General features: G+C 43.7%; 1 protein-coding gene across 1 annotated transcript; it reads left to right on the top strand.

Annotated features, from left to right (window-relative positions):
* Positions 1–15617: 15617 nt before the first annotated feature.
* Positions 15618–17520, top strand: F5891DRAFT_1189119 (uncharacterized protein; the record flags this gene model as incomplete). Its single annotated transcript, XM_041367104.1, has 4 exons — positions 15618–15755; positions 15803–16576; positions 16631–16913; positions 16961–17520. 4 exons carry the CDS (start codon positions 15618–15620, stop codon positions 17518–17520), a joined length of 1755 nt encoding a protein of 584 aa, XP_041225605.1.
* Between the last annotated feature and the right edge of the window lie 252 nt (positions 17521–17772).

Raw genomic sequence — 17772 nt, forward strand, 5'->3', positions numbered from 1 at the left:
GCCGGCCACTACCACATTTGATATCACCATTCCCGGCCCAGTGAGTACTCAAATAAATTCCCCTTAGTCCATCTACTAACGGATACTACAGAACAACCCCTGCCATTATTGTGTCAAGGAAAATTGGCCCTGTGCGACTCGATTGGACAAGAGGTCCAGCCTCCCCTGCTTGTCTTGCATCCGCTGCTCCACCAAGAAGATCAAATGCAACCCTGCATCTCTGGGATCCCTGCCCAAATGGACCTGAGGGAAGTCTACCACCGGCCGGACGCGTTCCAAGACACCTGCCCCTGCTCCATCCAATGCTCCATCTCCCTCCCGGTCAAGGGCCTGAACTCGTAGTCAATCTCGTGGCCCTTCCCAAACTCCAGCCATCCCTGCTGCAACCACACCCCAGGTGCAGTCACGTGGTCGCAGCAAGACCATCACTACCAAGAAGACACCTGCACCTGCACCTGCACCTGTTCCTGCACCTGCGCCAGCTGGTATGTCACCCATACTTTTGATGACTGGCTGACCAAATTTTTTACTTAGCAGTCAGGTCTTCCAGTGTCGCAGTGCCTCGTGCAGCACTCAATGTTCCCATGCCAGATCTCCATTCCATGGCAATCGCAATTCGGGATGGTGCAGCTCGCATCGCTATTCTTGAGGCTCGGGTGCAGGAGCAGGACGCTAAGATTGATACCCTGCAACGCCTCCATGAGAGCCTCCGGCACACAGTGGTCGACTGGCACCCTTCATTTTCACTTCCGGACACACCGGCCGATGGAATAATGTTGCTTGGTCAAGGAGGTCCCCCCCGTCCATGTCACCCCTCCCCTCCGCACTTTCCAACCTCATTGATTTGGACTTTTCAGTCATGCAACCTACATCCTTGACGCCTGAGCATGAATCTGCTGTGGTAGGTCCCATGGTTGAGCCCACCCAAGTTCAGCCTGAGGGTCCACAATCCTCCGGCGAAATTGATCTCCCTGATGAACCAGGCAACCTCCTGCCAGAATCCCCTGGCGATATTGTGGTCCCTAATGAACCAGGTAACCTCCTGCCAGAATATGATTCTTCTGATGAGGAGATGGATGTTGAGGGAAAGGTTGATCTTCCTGGTGAGGAGGTTGACATGGCTACATAATTGCTCAGTGATAGATGTACATAAATGTTTTTCCATGCATGTTACCTATGCCACAATTGAATCATTCAATGATCACTCCCGATATCCAGAACTCGAAACTGCAGATTGAGGTAGATATCACCCGAAACCCGAACACCCGAATGTCAAATTATCAGTGCCGAACCCCGAGTCCCGGGTGCCGGGTACTGAGTCCCGACACCCGGAACTCAGGATTTGACATTTTAGACGAACGACATCTTCCAGACATGTTTAAATCAACCTATGTATATCTGTAAACATTTTACTGACCCCCAAACCCCAAACTGAGATGTACCAACCCCCGAACCCCGAAACCCGAGAGTGCCAGGTCTCGGGTGTCTGGAACTCAGAACTTGGGAGAATTTGGGGAGATCAATACAATTTAATTTACAATCGAGTTGATTGACAACACATTGACTTACCCATGTTTGCAATATATTTTTGTTTAGACATACCGAGTTCCGAGTTCCGGACATCCGATACCCGAGACCCGAGACTGCCGGGTCTCGGGTTTCGGGTGTCCGGAACTCGGAACTGGGGAAAATTTGGGGAGATCAATACAATTTGATTCACAATCAAGTTGATTGACAACACATTGAATTAACTATGTTTGCAATATATTTTTGTTTAGACATACTGAGTTCCGAGTTCCGGACACCCGATACCTGAGACCTGAGACTGCCGGGTCTCGGGTGTCCGGAACTCGGAACTCGGTATGTCTAAACAAAAATATATTGCAAACATAGTTAATTCAATGTGTTGTCAATCAACTTGATTGTGAATCAAATTGTATTGATCTCCCCAAATTTTCCCCAGTTCCGAGTTCCGGACACCCGAAACCCGAGACCCGGCAGTCTCGGGTCTCGGGTATCGGATGTCCGGAACTCGGAACTCGGTATGTCTAAACAAAAATATATTGCAAACATGGGTAAGTCAATGTGTTGTCAATCAACTCGATTGTAAATTAAATTGTATTGATCTCCCCAAATTCTCCCAAGTTCCGAGTTCCAGACACCCGATACCCGAGACCCGGCACTCTCGGGTTTCAGGGTTCAGGGGTTGGTACATCTCGGTTTGGGGTTTGGCACTGAAAATTTGACATATATATTTTTGTGTGTTGTGCTTCTGGTGTCCATGCTTAGAAATAGGATTTGTTGCACACCAGGGTTCAGGTGTGGGGTTTTTCCACTTCAGTCCTGGATTATTGGTCAATGCCACACATGATAGATTCATGTTTTTGTGCTTAGGGGTTTATATTTGGTGGTTGATGGTAGGTATATGCACTGATAGTGTACATGTATCCTATGTGTTTGATTCACTGGTGGCTACATCAGCTGTATGTCTTGATGGAACATATCTAGGCTCACCCATATATGTAATACACCCCTGTCGGCCCGCCCATCTATGTATTATCCCCCACGTCGGCTGACCCGTCTATGTAATACATCCTATGTTGGCCCACCCGTCTATATAATTATACCCCACCTCGGCCCACCTGTCTATGTAATAAATATTTTATAGCACCCTCGGCCCACCTGTCTATTTGATATCCCTTTCGTCGGCCCACCCGTTGTCTTGTTACTTAAGGGTCTTATATGAAAGTTGTGTATAATGACAACACAATTATACACGGTGAAGACTTCTTGCCAGTCCTTAAGTCCACGGTCTCCGACTTTTCTACTTCGTGGGAGGTAACATGGTGAGTTCTTGGGAGGATTTAGTTTGTTGTCCTCTTCTTGTGTAGTCTTATACGAAGTTGTTGTGGAATGTTCTGTGTTCTGGATAAATTCGTTAGGTTTGTTTCAGCCTAGTAGGTCGTGTTTCAACCTATGAAAGTCTGTTTCAACTTTGTCGTCCTTAGATGTGTCTCACTTTCCGTTGAAAGGGAGAGTCTTATGAATACACGTAAAGCTTAGAATGAGAGCTGTTCAATGGTTATATAGTCAACCCCTGTAAGGTAGTATATAACCTAGAGTAGAATAACGATAATGAAAGTTATATAGTCGACCCCTGTAAGGTAGTATATAACTTTAGAATAGATAATGATATCTTAGATTACCTCAAGGCACTTATATTGGCCTGCACTTTAAGTCTTAGTGGTCTCACACGGTTTGAGATAAGAGTCAAGTGGGAGGATTGTATTTCATGGGTGAAAATGGGGTCCTTTTATACCTTTTGGGAACCCCCTTACTAAGCATGATTAATCAGATGGATTAGTAAGAATGTGGCTTACAAACCAGGTGATGAATCAGCTTATTACTAAGTACATTACAAATACAGTGTAATCTTACAAAGAAATTAGAAACCATGACAAACCATGACTAAACATGTTGAGTCATGTTAAATGTTGTTACAAAGCATGGCCAATCATGACTAAACATGCTGAGTCAGCTTAAATAATGTTACAAACCAGAATATTTCCCAGTCACATGATGTGATGACAAATAAAAGCTGGTGGCTGAAAGAAGCCAAATACAAATAAACAGTCAGAAATAAATAGAGATACAAAACTTGGTGGCTGAAAGAAGCCAAATAAAAATAAACAATGAGAAATAAACAGAACGTCACATGCTTGATACAAATACAAGGTAAAATAAGCCTGTAAAGTGAGAAATAAAATACAAGACAATGAAATAAAGGAAAAATAGAGAGGTAACTTAGTGACAAAGGGCTAGACAGTCTCTCATATCTTCCTTATCACTCTCTATATATATCTGACATGGTATGAATCACATACCATGCATGACATCCACCCCAGACAAAAAATCGCAACTGTCCCCAGTTGAAGGGTAGGTCATGACATTTTGTTAATTGTGATGTTGTTAACTCCTCCATCTGTTTTCTGGGTTGACAAGATGGTGACATTCATCTAGGAGTCTGAAAATTTTGAAGTATACTGCACATGTAGGACATATTTGTGATAATGCTTCCTGGTAATTATGATCCCAGAAGTATATCATTTGATTGTAATGGGTTCTGATATCTTGAAAAATAAAGTCTTCGTGAAGTTTATTGCAATCCTCTAACAAGATGTCAAATAAACTTGCAATGTTTTGTTGAATTCGCTTCTCTATAGTGGAGTCTTTTCCATTCATGATGTGATGTGTTTTGTTATTTGTCCTCTGAGAGGAAAGAAGTATCTGAATCTGATCCTGATGAATTTTCCTCATAGTATTGATCATTGTCAAGAGTATCTGCAATTGTTTGCAGAGTAGGATTGTTTTGGCTTATATATGGAATTAGTCTAAAGGAGGCTACACCACGTCTAGACAGAGTTCCATTCATTTCTTTTAGAATGTAGGATCCACCTTTGGTTTGTCTCTCAACAACAAAGGGTCCTAAGTATCGTGGTTTTGTTTTGTGATTCAGTTCTTTCTCAACTTGAGTATTTCGGACTAGTACAAGATCACCTGGTGCAAATGATTTTCTGTGCATCCTCAGATGATATTTCTGTTCAAACTGAAGCTTGGACTTAAATCTGGCCTTCTTTAATATTTTAGCGGCACGTCTCAAGTCTTCAGGACGTCTTTCGATTTGGCGTATTCGTAATGTGAGGAAATCAACAGGATTCATATTCTCGTGAAATCCATCAACAAGGAATGTTGCTTCACTAAGGTCAAAAGGTAGAACAGGATGGACTCCATGTAATAGGTAGAAAGGTGAGAATCCAGTTGCATGGCTTGTGGTAATGTTTTCGGCAAAGAGTGCCTGAGGAACCTTCTCAGGCCATCGTGAGATGTGCTTTTCACAACTTTTTACTATTGCTTCTCTGATATTAAAGTGTCCACGTTCAACTACCCCATTTGCTTGTGAGTTGTAGGGCGAGATTTGAATCTGTGGAATGTCCACTTGTTGAAGTAAATTTTGGAATGCTCCCTTAACTTCGGAGCCATTATTGGTAACTATCTGTCCTATTGCTCCATATTGGCAATACAAGTCTTCCCAGAAAAACTTGGCCATAGCTTTGGCAGAGGCAGATCGTAATGCTCTTCCTTCTACATATCGTGAAAGATCATCTCGAGCTAACACTAGATGCTTCATACCATTCCCGGCAGGCATCTTGAGTATGTCAATGTAGATCTTTGTGAAGATTGTGGCAGTTGTAGAGACTGTGATAGGTATGTGCATTTTCTTGGTGCTTCGAATCTGACAATCATGACAAGATTGTACATGGTGCTTAACATCAGTATACATATGTGGCCAGAAGAATCTGTATTGAATAGTCTCAAAGGTAGACTGTACTCCTTTGTGACCTAAATCTTCATGTGCTCCTGTCAGTATAGACAGTCGTTTATCGGGGTCAAAAATAACAAGTAAAGGGGGTCTATCTGGTAGACGCTTGTACATCTTTCCCTTTTGTACGAAGAATCGAGTTGTACACTTGACAAATTTCTTGCGTTTAGCAGTACTTTCAAAACTTGGTGCTTCAAGTGTGGTAAGGAACTTGAAAATATCTGTCAAAGTCTGCTCTTGATCAGCAGCTGACAAGAATACGGATGGTAGGTTATTGGGATTATATGGATGTGCAGTGAAATTTGAGATTGATGTGAATAGGGCTATTTCGTCTAACCAAGAGTCATCTTCAGGGATAATCTCTTCGTCTGAAGCTAGAGGGCGTCGAGATAAGCCATCAGGCCCTCTGAAACTTGTTGCTGGTACATGGTGAAATGTGAAATCAAATAGGAGAATTCCTTGAATCCATCTATTGATTGTAGCATTTGGTTGTAGGTCGGGCTTATTAAGCATGCCTTTAATATATTTTGCGTCAACTTCAACATGGAGGTTCTGAACTCCAATGATGTGAAGTCTGTAATGTCGAAGTGCTCTGAAAAGTCCATACAATTCTAACTTGGGCTGAGAGTATCGTGACTCTGCATCCCCCATAGGTAAAGAACCATATTGTGCTGGTCGTCGTCGTCCTTCATCATCTATTTGTGAAAGGATGATTCCTACAGCTATGAAGCTGGAATCGACTGATAAATATACGGGATTTGAGGAAGTATAGTCAATGCTTCTCATTGCTGGTGCTGAACATATACGTTCCTTCAAAGTTTCGAAAGAAATATCTTGCTTCTCTCCCCAAATAAAAGGGGCATCTTTTTTCCAAAGTTGGGTGATAGGTTTTGCTAGTTCAGAAAATCCTAGTATCCAAATACGAACTGTCCCACAAAGTCCCATAAATCCTCGGGCTTCTTTAACCGTAGTGGGGATTGGCCAGTTAAGAATTTTTGACACTTTCTCGGTATCAGGTAGTCTACCTTCTGGAGTACAGCGCTGTCCTACGATAAGGACGTCTGGAAGGCAACACTGAATTTTTGTAGCGGAGAATGTTGCACCTACATCTTTTATACGGTGCATGATACGGTGAACATCATTTGCATGTTCCCAAATAAATTGTCTAATCCCTGGGTTTTCTTCTAAGACCTCGGGATTACCTTCATTGTCAGGATAGATAGTCTTTGGACCTTTGACTGGAAGGTCATCTATGAAAACATTGGCTACATGTGGGATTTCATCCTGCAGTACAAAGCTGGTACATTTCTGAAATTCTGCAGGTGCATTTGTGTAGCCCATTGGTAAGGCTATTAAGCGTAGCAGACCTAATGGTGTTAGGAAAGCTGTAAGATCTCTGCTTTCTGGGTGCATTTTACATGCATCAAATCCCCAGAATAAATCGAATACGGTGTAACACTGAGCTCCTGCAAATGACTCTACAAAGTCATCAACTATAGGAATGAGACCAGCATCTCGAATAGAAATTTTGTTGAGAGGTTGAAGATCATGGACTAGTCTTAGTTTTCCATTCTTCTTGAGTACACAGAACCAGCGTGAACGGTATGCAGATTGGCTTGGTTCATATACCCCTGCGTTAATCTTGGATTTGAGTAGTTCAATAACTTTCTGACGTATCCCAGGTGGGATAGGAATATTCTTATATTCCCAAGGTACATGAGGTACAGTGGGAATAATGTATGGGGTGAAATATGATTCTTTGAGAGTACCCCTATCAGTTTCTTCAAATGCTAGGGTCTCTTGATTTAAATTCATGATGTGTTGAAAAAGTTTCACTTCTTCAGGTAGTAGAAATCCTTTTGAATTTATCCCAAGGTCAACCATACGTTCATGAGTTAGACGTCCATTAGGAATAAATTCAGGAGGATGTGGAGTTAATGCTATTAAGTTTTGAAGTGGGTTATGAGGAAAATGACGATCTACTCTGGCTCCTTGAGGAAAAGTTCCTGACATGGGCTTGACTTTTTTGTCGACCCTCTTGTACATTGTGAGTACTGGATTTCCCTCAGGATAGTTGATAGAGTCACAGGAAATTAAGATATCAGACTCAGTATCAGAATTGTCATAATATTCTGAGTCTTGAAGTATAGATTCTTCATTTTGATTGGAGTTTGTGGTTTGGTTTTTGGATGTGAGATTATTTCTAAGTCTCTCAAAACAATCTTCTATAGACTCGTTTTCAAGTAAATCTGAAGGATACACTAGCATCTCCTTACTTGAATTTTGTTCAATAGGTTTTGAGTGACTTAGACATAAAACTTGATTTTGATGTTGTTGAAACTTAGGTTTTTCAGACAAAAATTTGGACCACCAAAGACTTGAATTACAGAATAGGTAACTCATATCTAAGGCTATCACTTGACTTTTTACACCTTTTTCCTGTATCAATACACTCATACACATAAGTCTGCAATGTAGTTTTTGTGAATAGGCAAGAGCACTAGAGACAATCAAAACAAACAAAGACAAACAAGTGAAACAAGATACTGAGTCGAAAATGGAGATATAAATACATAGGCACTGGTTCGAAGACGCGAGGGTCCATGTTTTTGGGATTATGTGAATTTTCACACGAGGCAATAGAAGTCGAAGGGGAAATAGAAATGATGGACATATACGAAATTTTGAGACTTGAGGATCCAGTAACGAGTTTTTAGATTTTCTATTAGAAAGATTGATAAGTTGAAAAGATAATAATGAAGGATAGAAGTTTACCTCTAGAGTACTAGAGAAAAAACTTCTTAGCCTTAGATTTCGGCTCTTCATCAGGTTCCTCAGCAATATCTGAGAGAACAAACCATTCCTTTGAATAAAAGGGGTCTTCGAACATCTCACTTCGAAAAGGTGATGTTGCTATGATAGTGAGGCCCGAGCACGCGATCCCAAGGACTAGGTCTCTGTCTGATGCAAGACGAAGGATGTCCTTGACAGTCCCAACATCAAGGAGACGAGATTCAGTAAGGGCACTGACAGTGTCCTCGTCAGGGAAGGGCATAAGGAGGGCATCCAGGATCTTCGAAGCTAGCTCTCCTTCTCCATGAGCTTCGGCAATAGCTGCATATGAGTTCATCCGTTTAGCCTCACTCTCTGAGAAAAAAGGATTGACGTCGTTGTAGCGTCCAGTGTAGACTTTGTTAGTTAGACCTCCCTGAATGTGCAGGGTTTGGTCACATTTGATGGTCCTCGCGTGAGAGGATGCTTCAGCAAGCATGCGAGTCGAAAGGACAGTTTCAATGACATGGATTAAGTGCCGAGTGTGTGCCCTGTGGTCCTTGAGTTCTCGGACTCATTCGTGCCAAGTCCTCCCAGAACGCGGACCTCCAGTGGGCAGTTTGACAGTTCCAGGGATGATAGGATGTCCAGGGTAGCTTCCGTCTCGGAACGAATGGTAGTTCCAATCATTAGCAATAATCTCGTCTTGACAGAAACAGTAGGACTCAATAGCCTGGACAATGTTATGAATATAAACAGAATGATAGTTGTTGTACTTCGCGAACTCAGAGCTTGGATATTCCTCGGCCTCGAGCCTTGTTAAACCTTCGAATGAAACATACTTCCTACCATCAGGTCGACTCGGGCCTCGATAAGGGAAGGTCCCTTCTGTAGGTGTAGGTGCTGTGTCAGGTAGGGTTAACATAGGGATGTCTTCGTCATCCTGCGCGAGGCTCGAATCTCTCAAAGTAGGCTTAGAGGGCAAATTATATTCATATTCACCCTTGAAAGGATGAGACGGCACAAGCGAGGGGACATATTCATCATCCTTAGGTAAGCTCGCGTTAGAATTTGGAGGTGCTACCAGGAATGCGCTAGATGGTAGTGCGGACATCAAGTTTGAATACATAGACTCGTCGTCGAACGAAGGACGGACGAGAAAAATGTCGACAGAGTCTTGAGCACCAATAGGAGGAGGTGTGGATGCTGTAGAGGATGGCATGGACGTGTTCTCGTTTGCATTAGCATTGTCTGCTTGATTTAATATATAGTTGAGTGTGTTGTAAAAACTTAGAGTGTGAATGCTCTCACCATTCGGGGCAAGAAGCAAAGGCTCTCCTTCGTCTGGACCAATCGCGTGCACGACCTCGTCTTCCCTAGGTTCATCTGGCAGGGAGGCAATAGGTGGAATTAGGCTGTCAGAGAAGCTCTCTGTTTTGTTAGAAGTGCACGGGATTTTGTCAAAACAAAGTTCATTTTTAATCAACGATACATGTATATTTAATTTAGGTATCGTGTTGGGGTTAGAGAGAGAGGGTGGCGCGATGCCCGAAGTTGCGATGGGTGAAGGACCAATGGTGGAGAGAGATGGTGGCAAAAGGCCAATGGTGGAGAGAGATGGTGGCGCGATGCCCGAAGTTGCGATGGGCGAAGCGCCAATGGTGCAGAGAGATGGTGGCAAAGGGCCAATGGTGGAGAGAGATGGTGGCGCGATGCCCGAAGTTGCGATGGGCGAAGCGCCAATGGTGCAGAGAGATGGTGGCGAAGCGCCAATGGTGGAGAGGGGGGTGCCGGTACCCAGAGTAGTGTTGGGTGGAGGTAGTAGGAGGGTGCCAGTACCCAAAGTAGCGTTGGGTGGAAGGATGGTGCCGGCCATGCCCAAGGTAGTGTTGGGAGGAAGGATGGTGCCGGTACCCCAGGTATTACCCAAGGTAGCGGAAGGTGGAAAGAGGGTGCCGGTACCCAAGGTGGTGTTGGGTGAAGGTAGTAGGAGGGTGCCGGCAGTAGCATTGACGTTGGCATTGGCCAAAAATTATCGAGGAGGGGGTGAATAAGATGTACCATTTGTTTTAATTAGATTTTGAATATAATAAGAATTAAAAAAAGACGTACCCTTCCCTCCAACAAAGTCTCCAGCTCCAGGATCCTCTACAGGGTCGTCCGGGTCCAGGGAAGATCCGTCCCAGAGGATGGGAGAATAAGAGGGAGAGGGAGGATCATCCTGGTCGTTGCCGGCAGGTGGGGAGAAGGCAGTAGCGTGGAAGGAAAGTGTGAGCGCGTCATTCTCAATGGAAGTGCTGAACCGGAAATTGCCGGGATTCTCAAAAAGGAAATCGGCCAGTTCGGCGCGAGTATTGTCGAACACGTGTTCTGGCATATTCCGAAAACGCAATAGATTACCAAAAATGGATGTGCATGTGATTTCTGGATGCCTTGCGCTGGATTGATCAGACACGAGGCCAGTGGGCGCTGGGCGTAGCACTGGTTCTGGCGCTTCTTTTATATATTTTGAGAAATCTTTTATTTCAATTTTGGCTGACTGATCTCGGCCTTTGCTGATAAATTTCTTACGAATAAAATTCTCAGCATGGAGATCATTTTGTAATTGTTTGGTCATGTGATTTTTGAGTTTAGAGTTTCGCGCGCTAAATTCTGAATTCGGTAATTCTTCATTAATTTCGCAAAACATTGTCGTTTCGCCCATATTAGCGACCCAAGTGGACGGTTCAAAGTCCCAATTAGGATCATTTCCGTCAGGAGTGCATAGAAGTTCATAACGGACTTCTAAATCAAGTGGATTTTTGAATAATAACCACGTCCCGTCCTTTCTTTCGTCAATGGAGATGTAGTTTCCTCTTTGCCATGGACGACCTAATAATAGACTGAATGGTACGTGATCACCAACAAACAAATTCGCGTGAGTACTAACTCCTCCACAATCTAGTGGAACATTTTGTACCAATCCGCGTAGTTTGCCTTCGCCGCCATTCGCATCGTTCATAGATACTGACTTGGCAATATCTATAGGCCTATTAATAATAGTCTTCCAGACGTGTTTGTTTACAATATTGAGTTGTGAACCCGTGTCAATTATTGCATTAATCGCTTGACCGTCACAATGCATGGCTATTTTGATTAATAGTCCACGTGTCTTTGTCCATACTGAATGTGCTTCTATCTTCGAGTCATTAGGTAAGGACTTTGGTTTGATAGCATTAGCGAGGATTCCGCTAAGCTCACAAGAAGTGCCAAGAAGCTCTCCTACCTCAAGTCGGATAGGAGTCCTCAACACTGTTTCAAGAATTTTCTCTGGCTTAATTTTAGCCGCGATGTCAGAGACGCGTTGACGTGTTGTTGTATTCTTACGATCAGAGTTTGGGATTGATTTGTAAGGTGTGTCATTGGTCTTTGGGTGTTTCTCATTGACCTTCCTTTCATCCACATCATCCATGATGATGTCTTCACTATCCCACCCATTATCTAGACCTTTTCCCGTCTCTTTCTTATTTGCAGGCTTTGTCTTTGTGGGTGAAACGGGTTGTGTGGACTTAGGTTTGGTATGAGTATCAGCCTTCTTGGCTTGAGTAGTGGGAACTTTATCTTTCCCTTTATCTTTTTCGCTCGGTTTCCTTAGGGTTTTGCTTTGACCTGGAGGGAATACCTCCTGGAACCTTTCGTGTCTTCCTTGTGTGGAGTTTCGTGTAACTCTTTCAACTGGGAATGCATATGTTTCTTCATCTGTATCACTTTCTTCTTCACTCTCTTCATACTGGTTGGTTGAATCATCCATGTCACTATCTTTGCTATCAGAACTCACATACTCTTCGATGTATGCGGTCCTAGTCTCTTGACTTTTATTTTGCTTATTTGCACTATAGGTTTGTGTGTCTCCGCTATTCACTTTGATAAAGTGAGCTACTGGCACACTGTCCTCTCGCTTTAGTGCTTCAATGATCGTTTCTTCAGGTAGCCGTCTTACAGTTCTTCCATCTGGTTTTCCTATTTGCCCATGGTGTGTACGCTGTAGCTTACCATCAGCGATTAGTTTATTTATCTGTGGACACATTGGAATACCATGTCCCTTTTCACCACAACCAAAGCATGTTCATTCATTGAAAGGGGTGTTCGGTGGGTGATAGAACCTAGTACCTGGTTGTGGTCCTCTGAATGTCTGATTGGTGTTACTGTTTTGCCTTACATTATTTTGTCCATTCTGATTGTAGTAAGGCTTATATTCTCCTTGGGTAGCATTACCTCTTTTCAAAATAGGGGCTGCTATCATTTCTTTGATAGTAGGATCGATTCGTGTTGCTCTGTAATAATACAAAGCATAGTCTGGATCATCGAGTGAGATTGCATTGAGTCTCTTGATGAGTCCCTTTATTTCATCCATAGGTTCTGGTGAAGTGATACTAGGACTCTTAGTATCTTTTGAGGAAGTCTTAGTTTTGGCTTCCTTGACATGTCCTTTCGCTTTCTTTTGAGCTTTCTTTACTTCTTTCTTATCTTTTGGCTCTGGGGCCTTCTTCTTCTTACGAAAAAACTCGGTTTCAGATTCACTAGACTCTGAGTCTGTATTGGCATCAGAGTTTTCTTCAGTAGAGGAGTCAGTTTCAGACTCAGTCTCTACTTCAGAAACTAATAGGTCTGCATCAAACCGGTCACGGTGTAACAATTTCTCTGCTATTGCGACAACTCGGTCTACTGGGAAGGCTTCAGATAGATCTCTGTCTGGATCCTTGGCCATGAGGCGTGTTTCAATTTTGATACGGAGTTTCTTATAAATCCCCTCCCAGAAGTAACTTGCATATTCTTCACTTGTTAATTTCTTGGCTTGTTCAAGCCATCCTGCAATACAAATAAACCCTCTCACATACTTCTTCCAAGCTGTGAGTGTAGGGATTTTCTTTCCTCGTGTTGTCCTTACATAGGACAATAAATCTTTGCGTCTATATCGCTTCGTGTCAAGGTCTACATCATAATACTTCAGAATGTCAGCCTTGAGTTTGCCCCAGTTATTAGATCTGAAGCTCGGTAGTCCCTCTACAAATTCTGTTACATGACGGGACATGTACTGGGTAATAGATTCACATTTCTCCTCATCAGAGGTTACATTGTGATAATCACACAGTTTTTCATAGTGTTTCAGAAAGTCCTTGACTTCTGAAAATCCACCCTTGAATTTGGCAGGTGCTGCCTTAGTTCCAGGGTTAGGCAATGTTAATACGGATCGTGTAGTCATGTTTGACCTTTGTTTGTGTTGCGTTGATACGATTGTTGATGTTGTGATGTGTGTGTGGAGTGATTTATACAAAGTATGGCTTTGTTTACGATTGTTGTGATTTCTTTGTTGTGTTTAAATATGTTTGTTGACGTTTTGTTGTGTGGGTGGAATGAATTATATGAAGTGTGCTTTGTTTACGATTGTTTTGCAATGTTTGGTACAAGAAGAAGCCTCCCTCGCGGTGGGCTCCAGTGATGTCTTGTTACTTAAGGGTCTTATATGAAAGTTGTGTATAATGACAACACAATTATACACGGTGAAGACTTCTTGCCAGTCCTTAAGTCCACGGTCTCCGACTTTTCTACTTCGTGGGAGGTAACATGGTGAGTTCTTGGGAGGATTTAGTTTGTTGTCCTCTTCTTGTGTAGTCTTATACGAAGTTGTTGTGGAATGTTCTGTGTTCTGGATAAATTCGTTAGGTTTGTTTCAGCCTAGTAGGTCGTGTTTCAACCTATGAAAGTCTGTTTCAACTTTGTCGTCCTTAGATGTGTCTCACTTTCCGTTGAAAGGGAGAGTCTTATGAATACACGTAAAGCTTAGAATGAGAGCTGTTCAATGGTTATATAGTCAACCCCTGTAAGGTAGTATATAACCTAGAGTAGAATAACGATAATGAAAGTTATATAGTCGACCCCTGTAAGGTAGTATATAACTTTAGAATAGATAATGATATCTTAGATTACCTCAAGGCACTTATATTGGCCTGCACTTTAAGTCTTAGTGGTCTCACACGGTTTGAGATAAGAGTCAAGTGGGAGGATTGTATTTCATGGGTGAAAATGGGGTCCTTTTATACCTTTTGGGAACCCCCTTACTAAGCATGATTAATCAGATGGATTAGTAAGAATGTGGCTTACAAACCAGGTGATGAATCAGCTTATTACTAAGTACATTACAAATACAGTGTAATCTTACAAAGAAATTAGAAACCATGACAAACCATGACTAAACATGTTGAGTCATGTTAAATGTTGTTACAAAGCATGGCCAATCATGACTAAACATGCTGAGTCAGCTTAAATAATGTTACAAACCAGAATATTTCCCAGTCACATGATGTGATGACAAATAAAAGCTGGTGGCTGAAAGAAGCCAAATACAAATAAACAGTCAGAAATAAATAGAGATACAAAACTTGGTGGCTGAAAGAAGCCAAATAAAAATAAACAATGAGAAATAAACAGAACGTCACATGCTTGATACAAATACAAGGTAAAATAAGCCTGTAAAGTGAGAAATAAAATACAAGACAATGAAATAAAGGAAAAATAGAGAGGTAACTTAGTGACAAAGGGCTAGACAGTCTCTCATATCTTCCTTATCACTCTCTATATATCTGACATGGTATGAATCACATACCATGCATGACACCGTATATGTAATACATTCCACGTCGGCCCACCTGTATATGTAATACACCCTACGTCAGCCCACCCGTCTATGTAATATTCCCTACCTCGGCCCACCCATATATGTAATACACCGATGTCGGCCCGCCCGTCTATATAACAATATTTCCCTTACATCTCTCTTCAGCCCAGCTGTCTATAATATCCTACTCTACATATTACCCAGATGGGCCCACCCATCTCCATGAATGATCATATTCCCCCGGCCCATCCATCAACATTAATGATATATATATCATTGGCATACATGGGCCCACCCGTCTCGATCGGAAATAATATGTGTCCCATCTGTCATCATCGAGAATATACACAACATGGGCCCATGATCAGCTGGCCCGTCTCATACGGGATATTATGGAGGTCGGGTGGCCCGTATAATACGGAATTTGTCACTGAAGGGGCTCCATGGGCAGCTCAAAATGGACGTGACGGTTGCTAGTCATATTGTAGAAAAAAGTGATGAGGTTTCAGATGAGTGATTGGAAGATCCATCGAAGACATGAGCATTAAATATGTGCTGATTAGTGTTGTGGCTGCATCTGCGGGGTTTAAACACTTAGCCAGGACAATAGATTATGTGCGTGTGAAAATTGACACGTAGTCACAGATGTGGTCAGAGATCAGTGCTTTTGAATCTGCATGCCGCCGCATGGTACGGGTGACCAAGCTGAGTTTGTATTATGACATGAAATTTTAATTCGTTCCATCTGCCATATAATGACAAGCGAATTGTCCCCATTTTTGTTATCTACACTCACATTCCCTGCTCATCATGCCATCCTCAGAAGTCTCGAACAAGGTCTTCAATGAGGTAACTGCCGGTGTGCTCCAAATTTTGGCAAGAGCCTTGCAGTTGAGCGAAGGTCCCACTGGCCACCTGAACATGGCCACAGAGATGGCAAACATCATGGTCAGCATGTCCTCATTAGTCATGCACTGTTACCTAATTAAGCACAGACTCTGGCATTTCAAACTCATGCACGGTTGGTGACTGAAATTCCGCTGATCTTGCTTTCGGCAGCCATGGAATTAATGGAGCATGTAGATCGTGTTGGTCAGACATTGTTTCTTAGTGTCCCGGTGTGGAACAACATCAAGTCTAACAACTCTCACATCGAGCGCCATCAGTTATATGGCAAGGCTCACAAGGTAATTACTGCCTCGGCGCCAGCACCGATGTCGCAACCTCCAGATACACCACTGGTCGAGGCGACCACAAATACACCGGCGGTCCCATCAGTGGCAGCAAAGTCCGAGCCACTTGGAAGATCTGTCACGAGGAAGATGCCGATAGACTTGTGTCAGGACAGTGACGAAGTCGAAATCGTTGGGGATATCACCCAAAGTGATGCTCTCCACAAGAGGAAGCGGAGCTCTACTGGTGGATCTGCAGAGGTCACTGTTTGCTCTGAAGACAAGGTCATCGTGCCGGCGATTGTGGACAAAGCTGAGGATGTCGCTCCGGGCGATACAAATACAATGCCGACTAGACCAAGGCCAAAGCCGAAAAGCAAGCGGGTGGAGATAGTAGTCTCATCTGGGTCTGAGGTCCCAATGGATAGAAAAGGGAAGGGAAGGGAAGTTATGTTGCTGTCAGAGACACGCCGGCGGGACCATGAGCAGAAGAAGTCTAGAGATGTGAGTTCTGGCAAGCCGCCGAAAAAGGCCTCTGACCATCCTCCGCTGATGCAAAACGCTGGTGATCAATGGAAACCATGGTATGAGGTCCAGGTAGGGAGCTTTGTCATTCTATCTTTATGATTGTCTCATTACTGTATTCTCCAGAAAAGGTTCAGCACTAGGACTGCTGCACGCGACCGGCAAAAAAGTGAAGCTATGTTGCTGGAACAAAAGGCATCGGTCGCCCCTGAGCCTGTGGGTACCATGAGCACGGCGATGCAGACTGATGTCAATGCTGTAAGCTCCCAAAATGCCTTGAGTCTTCCTCCTTCTTATTCGGTAAAGAACACTCCCATCGCCGCAATTCCACTCACGCTGCCTCCTCATCCAACTCAATCGCTGAAGACATGGAAATTGACATGCCCGGTGACAAGGTTGCAAGGGATTTGTAGGTCATGATGCTAGAGGTGAAACTTGATTCGGTGTCGCCCCTAGTGGCGGTTCAGGACACCATCAATAACCTTCAGACTCAGGTGGCTGACATCCGAACTCAGAATGCCAAGATGGCCGAGTTGGTTCAAATCATGAACGCCCGCCTTGCTGCTCAGGATACTGACATCCGAGCTATGGAGAAAATGCGTGCCGAGGTCGCCGGATTGCAAGAGGAGGTGAAGGCCTTGCATGCCGAATCTCAGACTCGTGAGGCTCAGATCCGGAGCGCCGATGCAGTGTTGACTGCACAAGGACATCATACTGCCGTCCTGATGGATGCCTATGAGTCCATCTGGCAATGTGTTGTCCCCAACCCACCCGTTCCTCATTTTAATAATGCTGTGTTATTCCCTCCTGCCGGTCATCCAGTCCCATACAGTCAAGGCATGAGCGCCGGGCAGGCCCAGGCAATGGAATGGCTTTATTTCAATTTCACCCCAGGTCCGTCCACCATCGCAGGTACTTCCATTCCAAGTATCTCCGCCGCACACGCCGGACCCTCAGGTTCCCAGATCACCCGTCCCTCCGGTGAATCGGCATCTGGGAAGGGTCCCGCCACCTAAATGATTTCCATTGGTCATTATTCTTACAGTCACCATGTAGTGGTAGATAATTTGGAACTGTGCAATAATATTCTTGTTCAACATTCACTATTGATCATCCTCCCTCAGAGATGCACCATTGTGAGGTGCCGCTGCAATGCCGGTGATTTCCTTACCTTCCGGTGACCGACTCCGAAGCTGCGGTCCATTGTCTTTATCTAGCATCATTATGTTTGTGTTATCCATTCATCGGGAAGGCTCGGGCATGTGGCT

This window comes from Suillus fuscotomentosus (genome assembly GCF_016647785.1).
Source record: "Suillus fuscotomentosus strain FC203 chromosome Unknown F5891scaffold_29, whole genome shotgun sequence".
Classification (NCBI taxonomy): Eukaryota; Fungi; Basidiomycota; class Agaricomycetes; order Boletales; family Suillaceae; genus Suillus; species Suillus fuscotomentosus.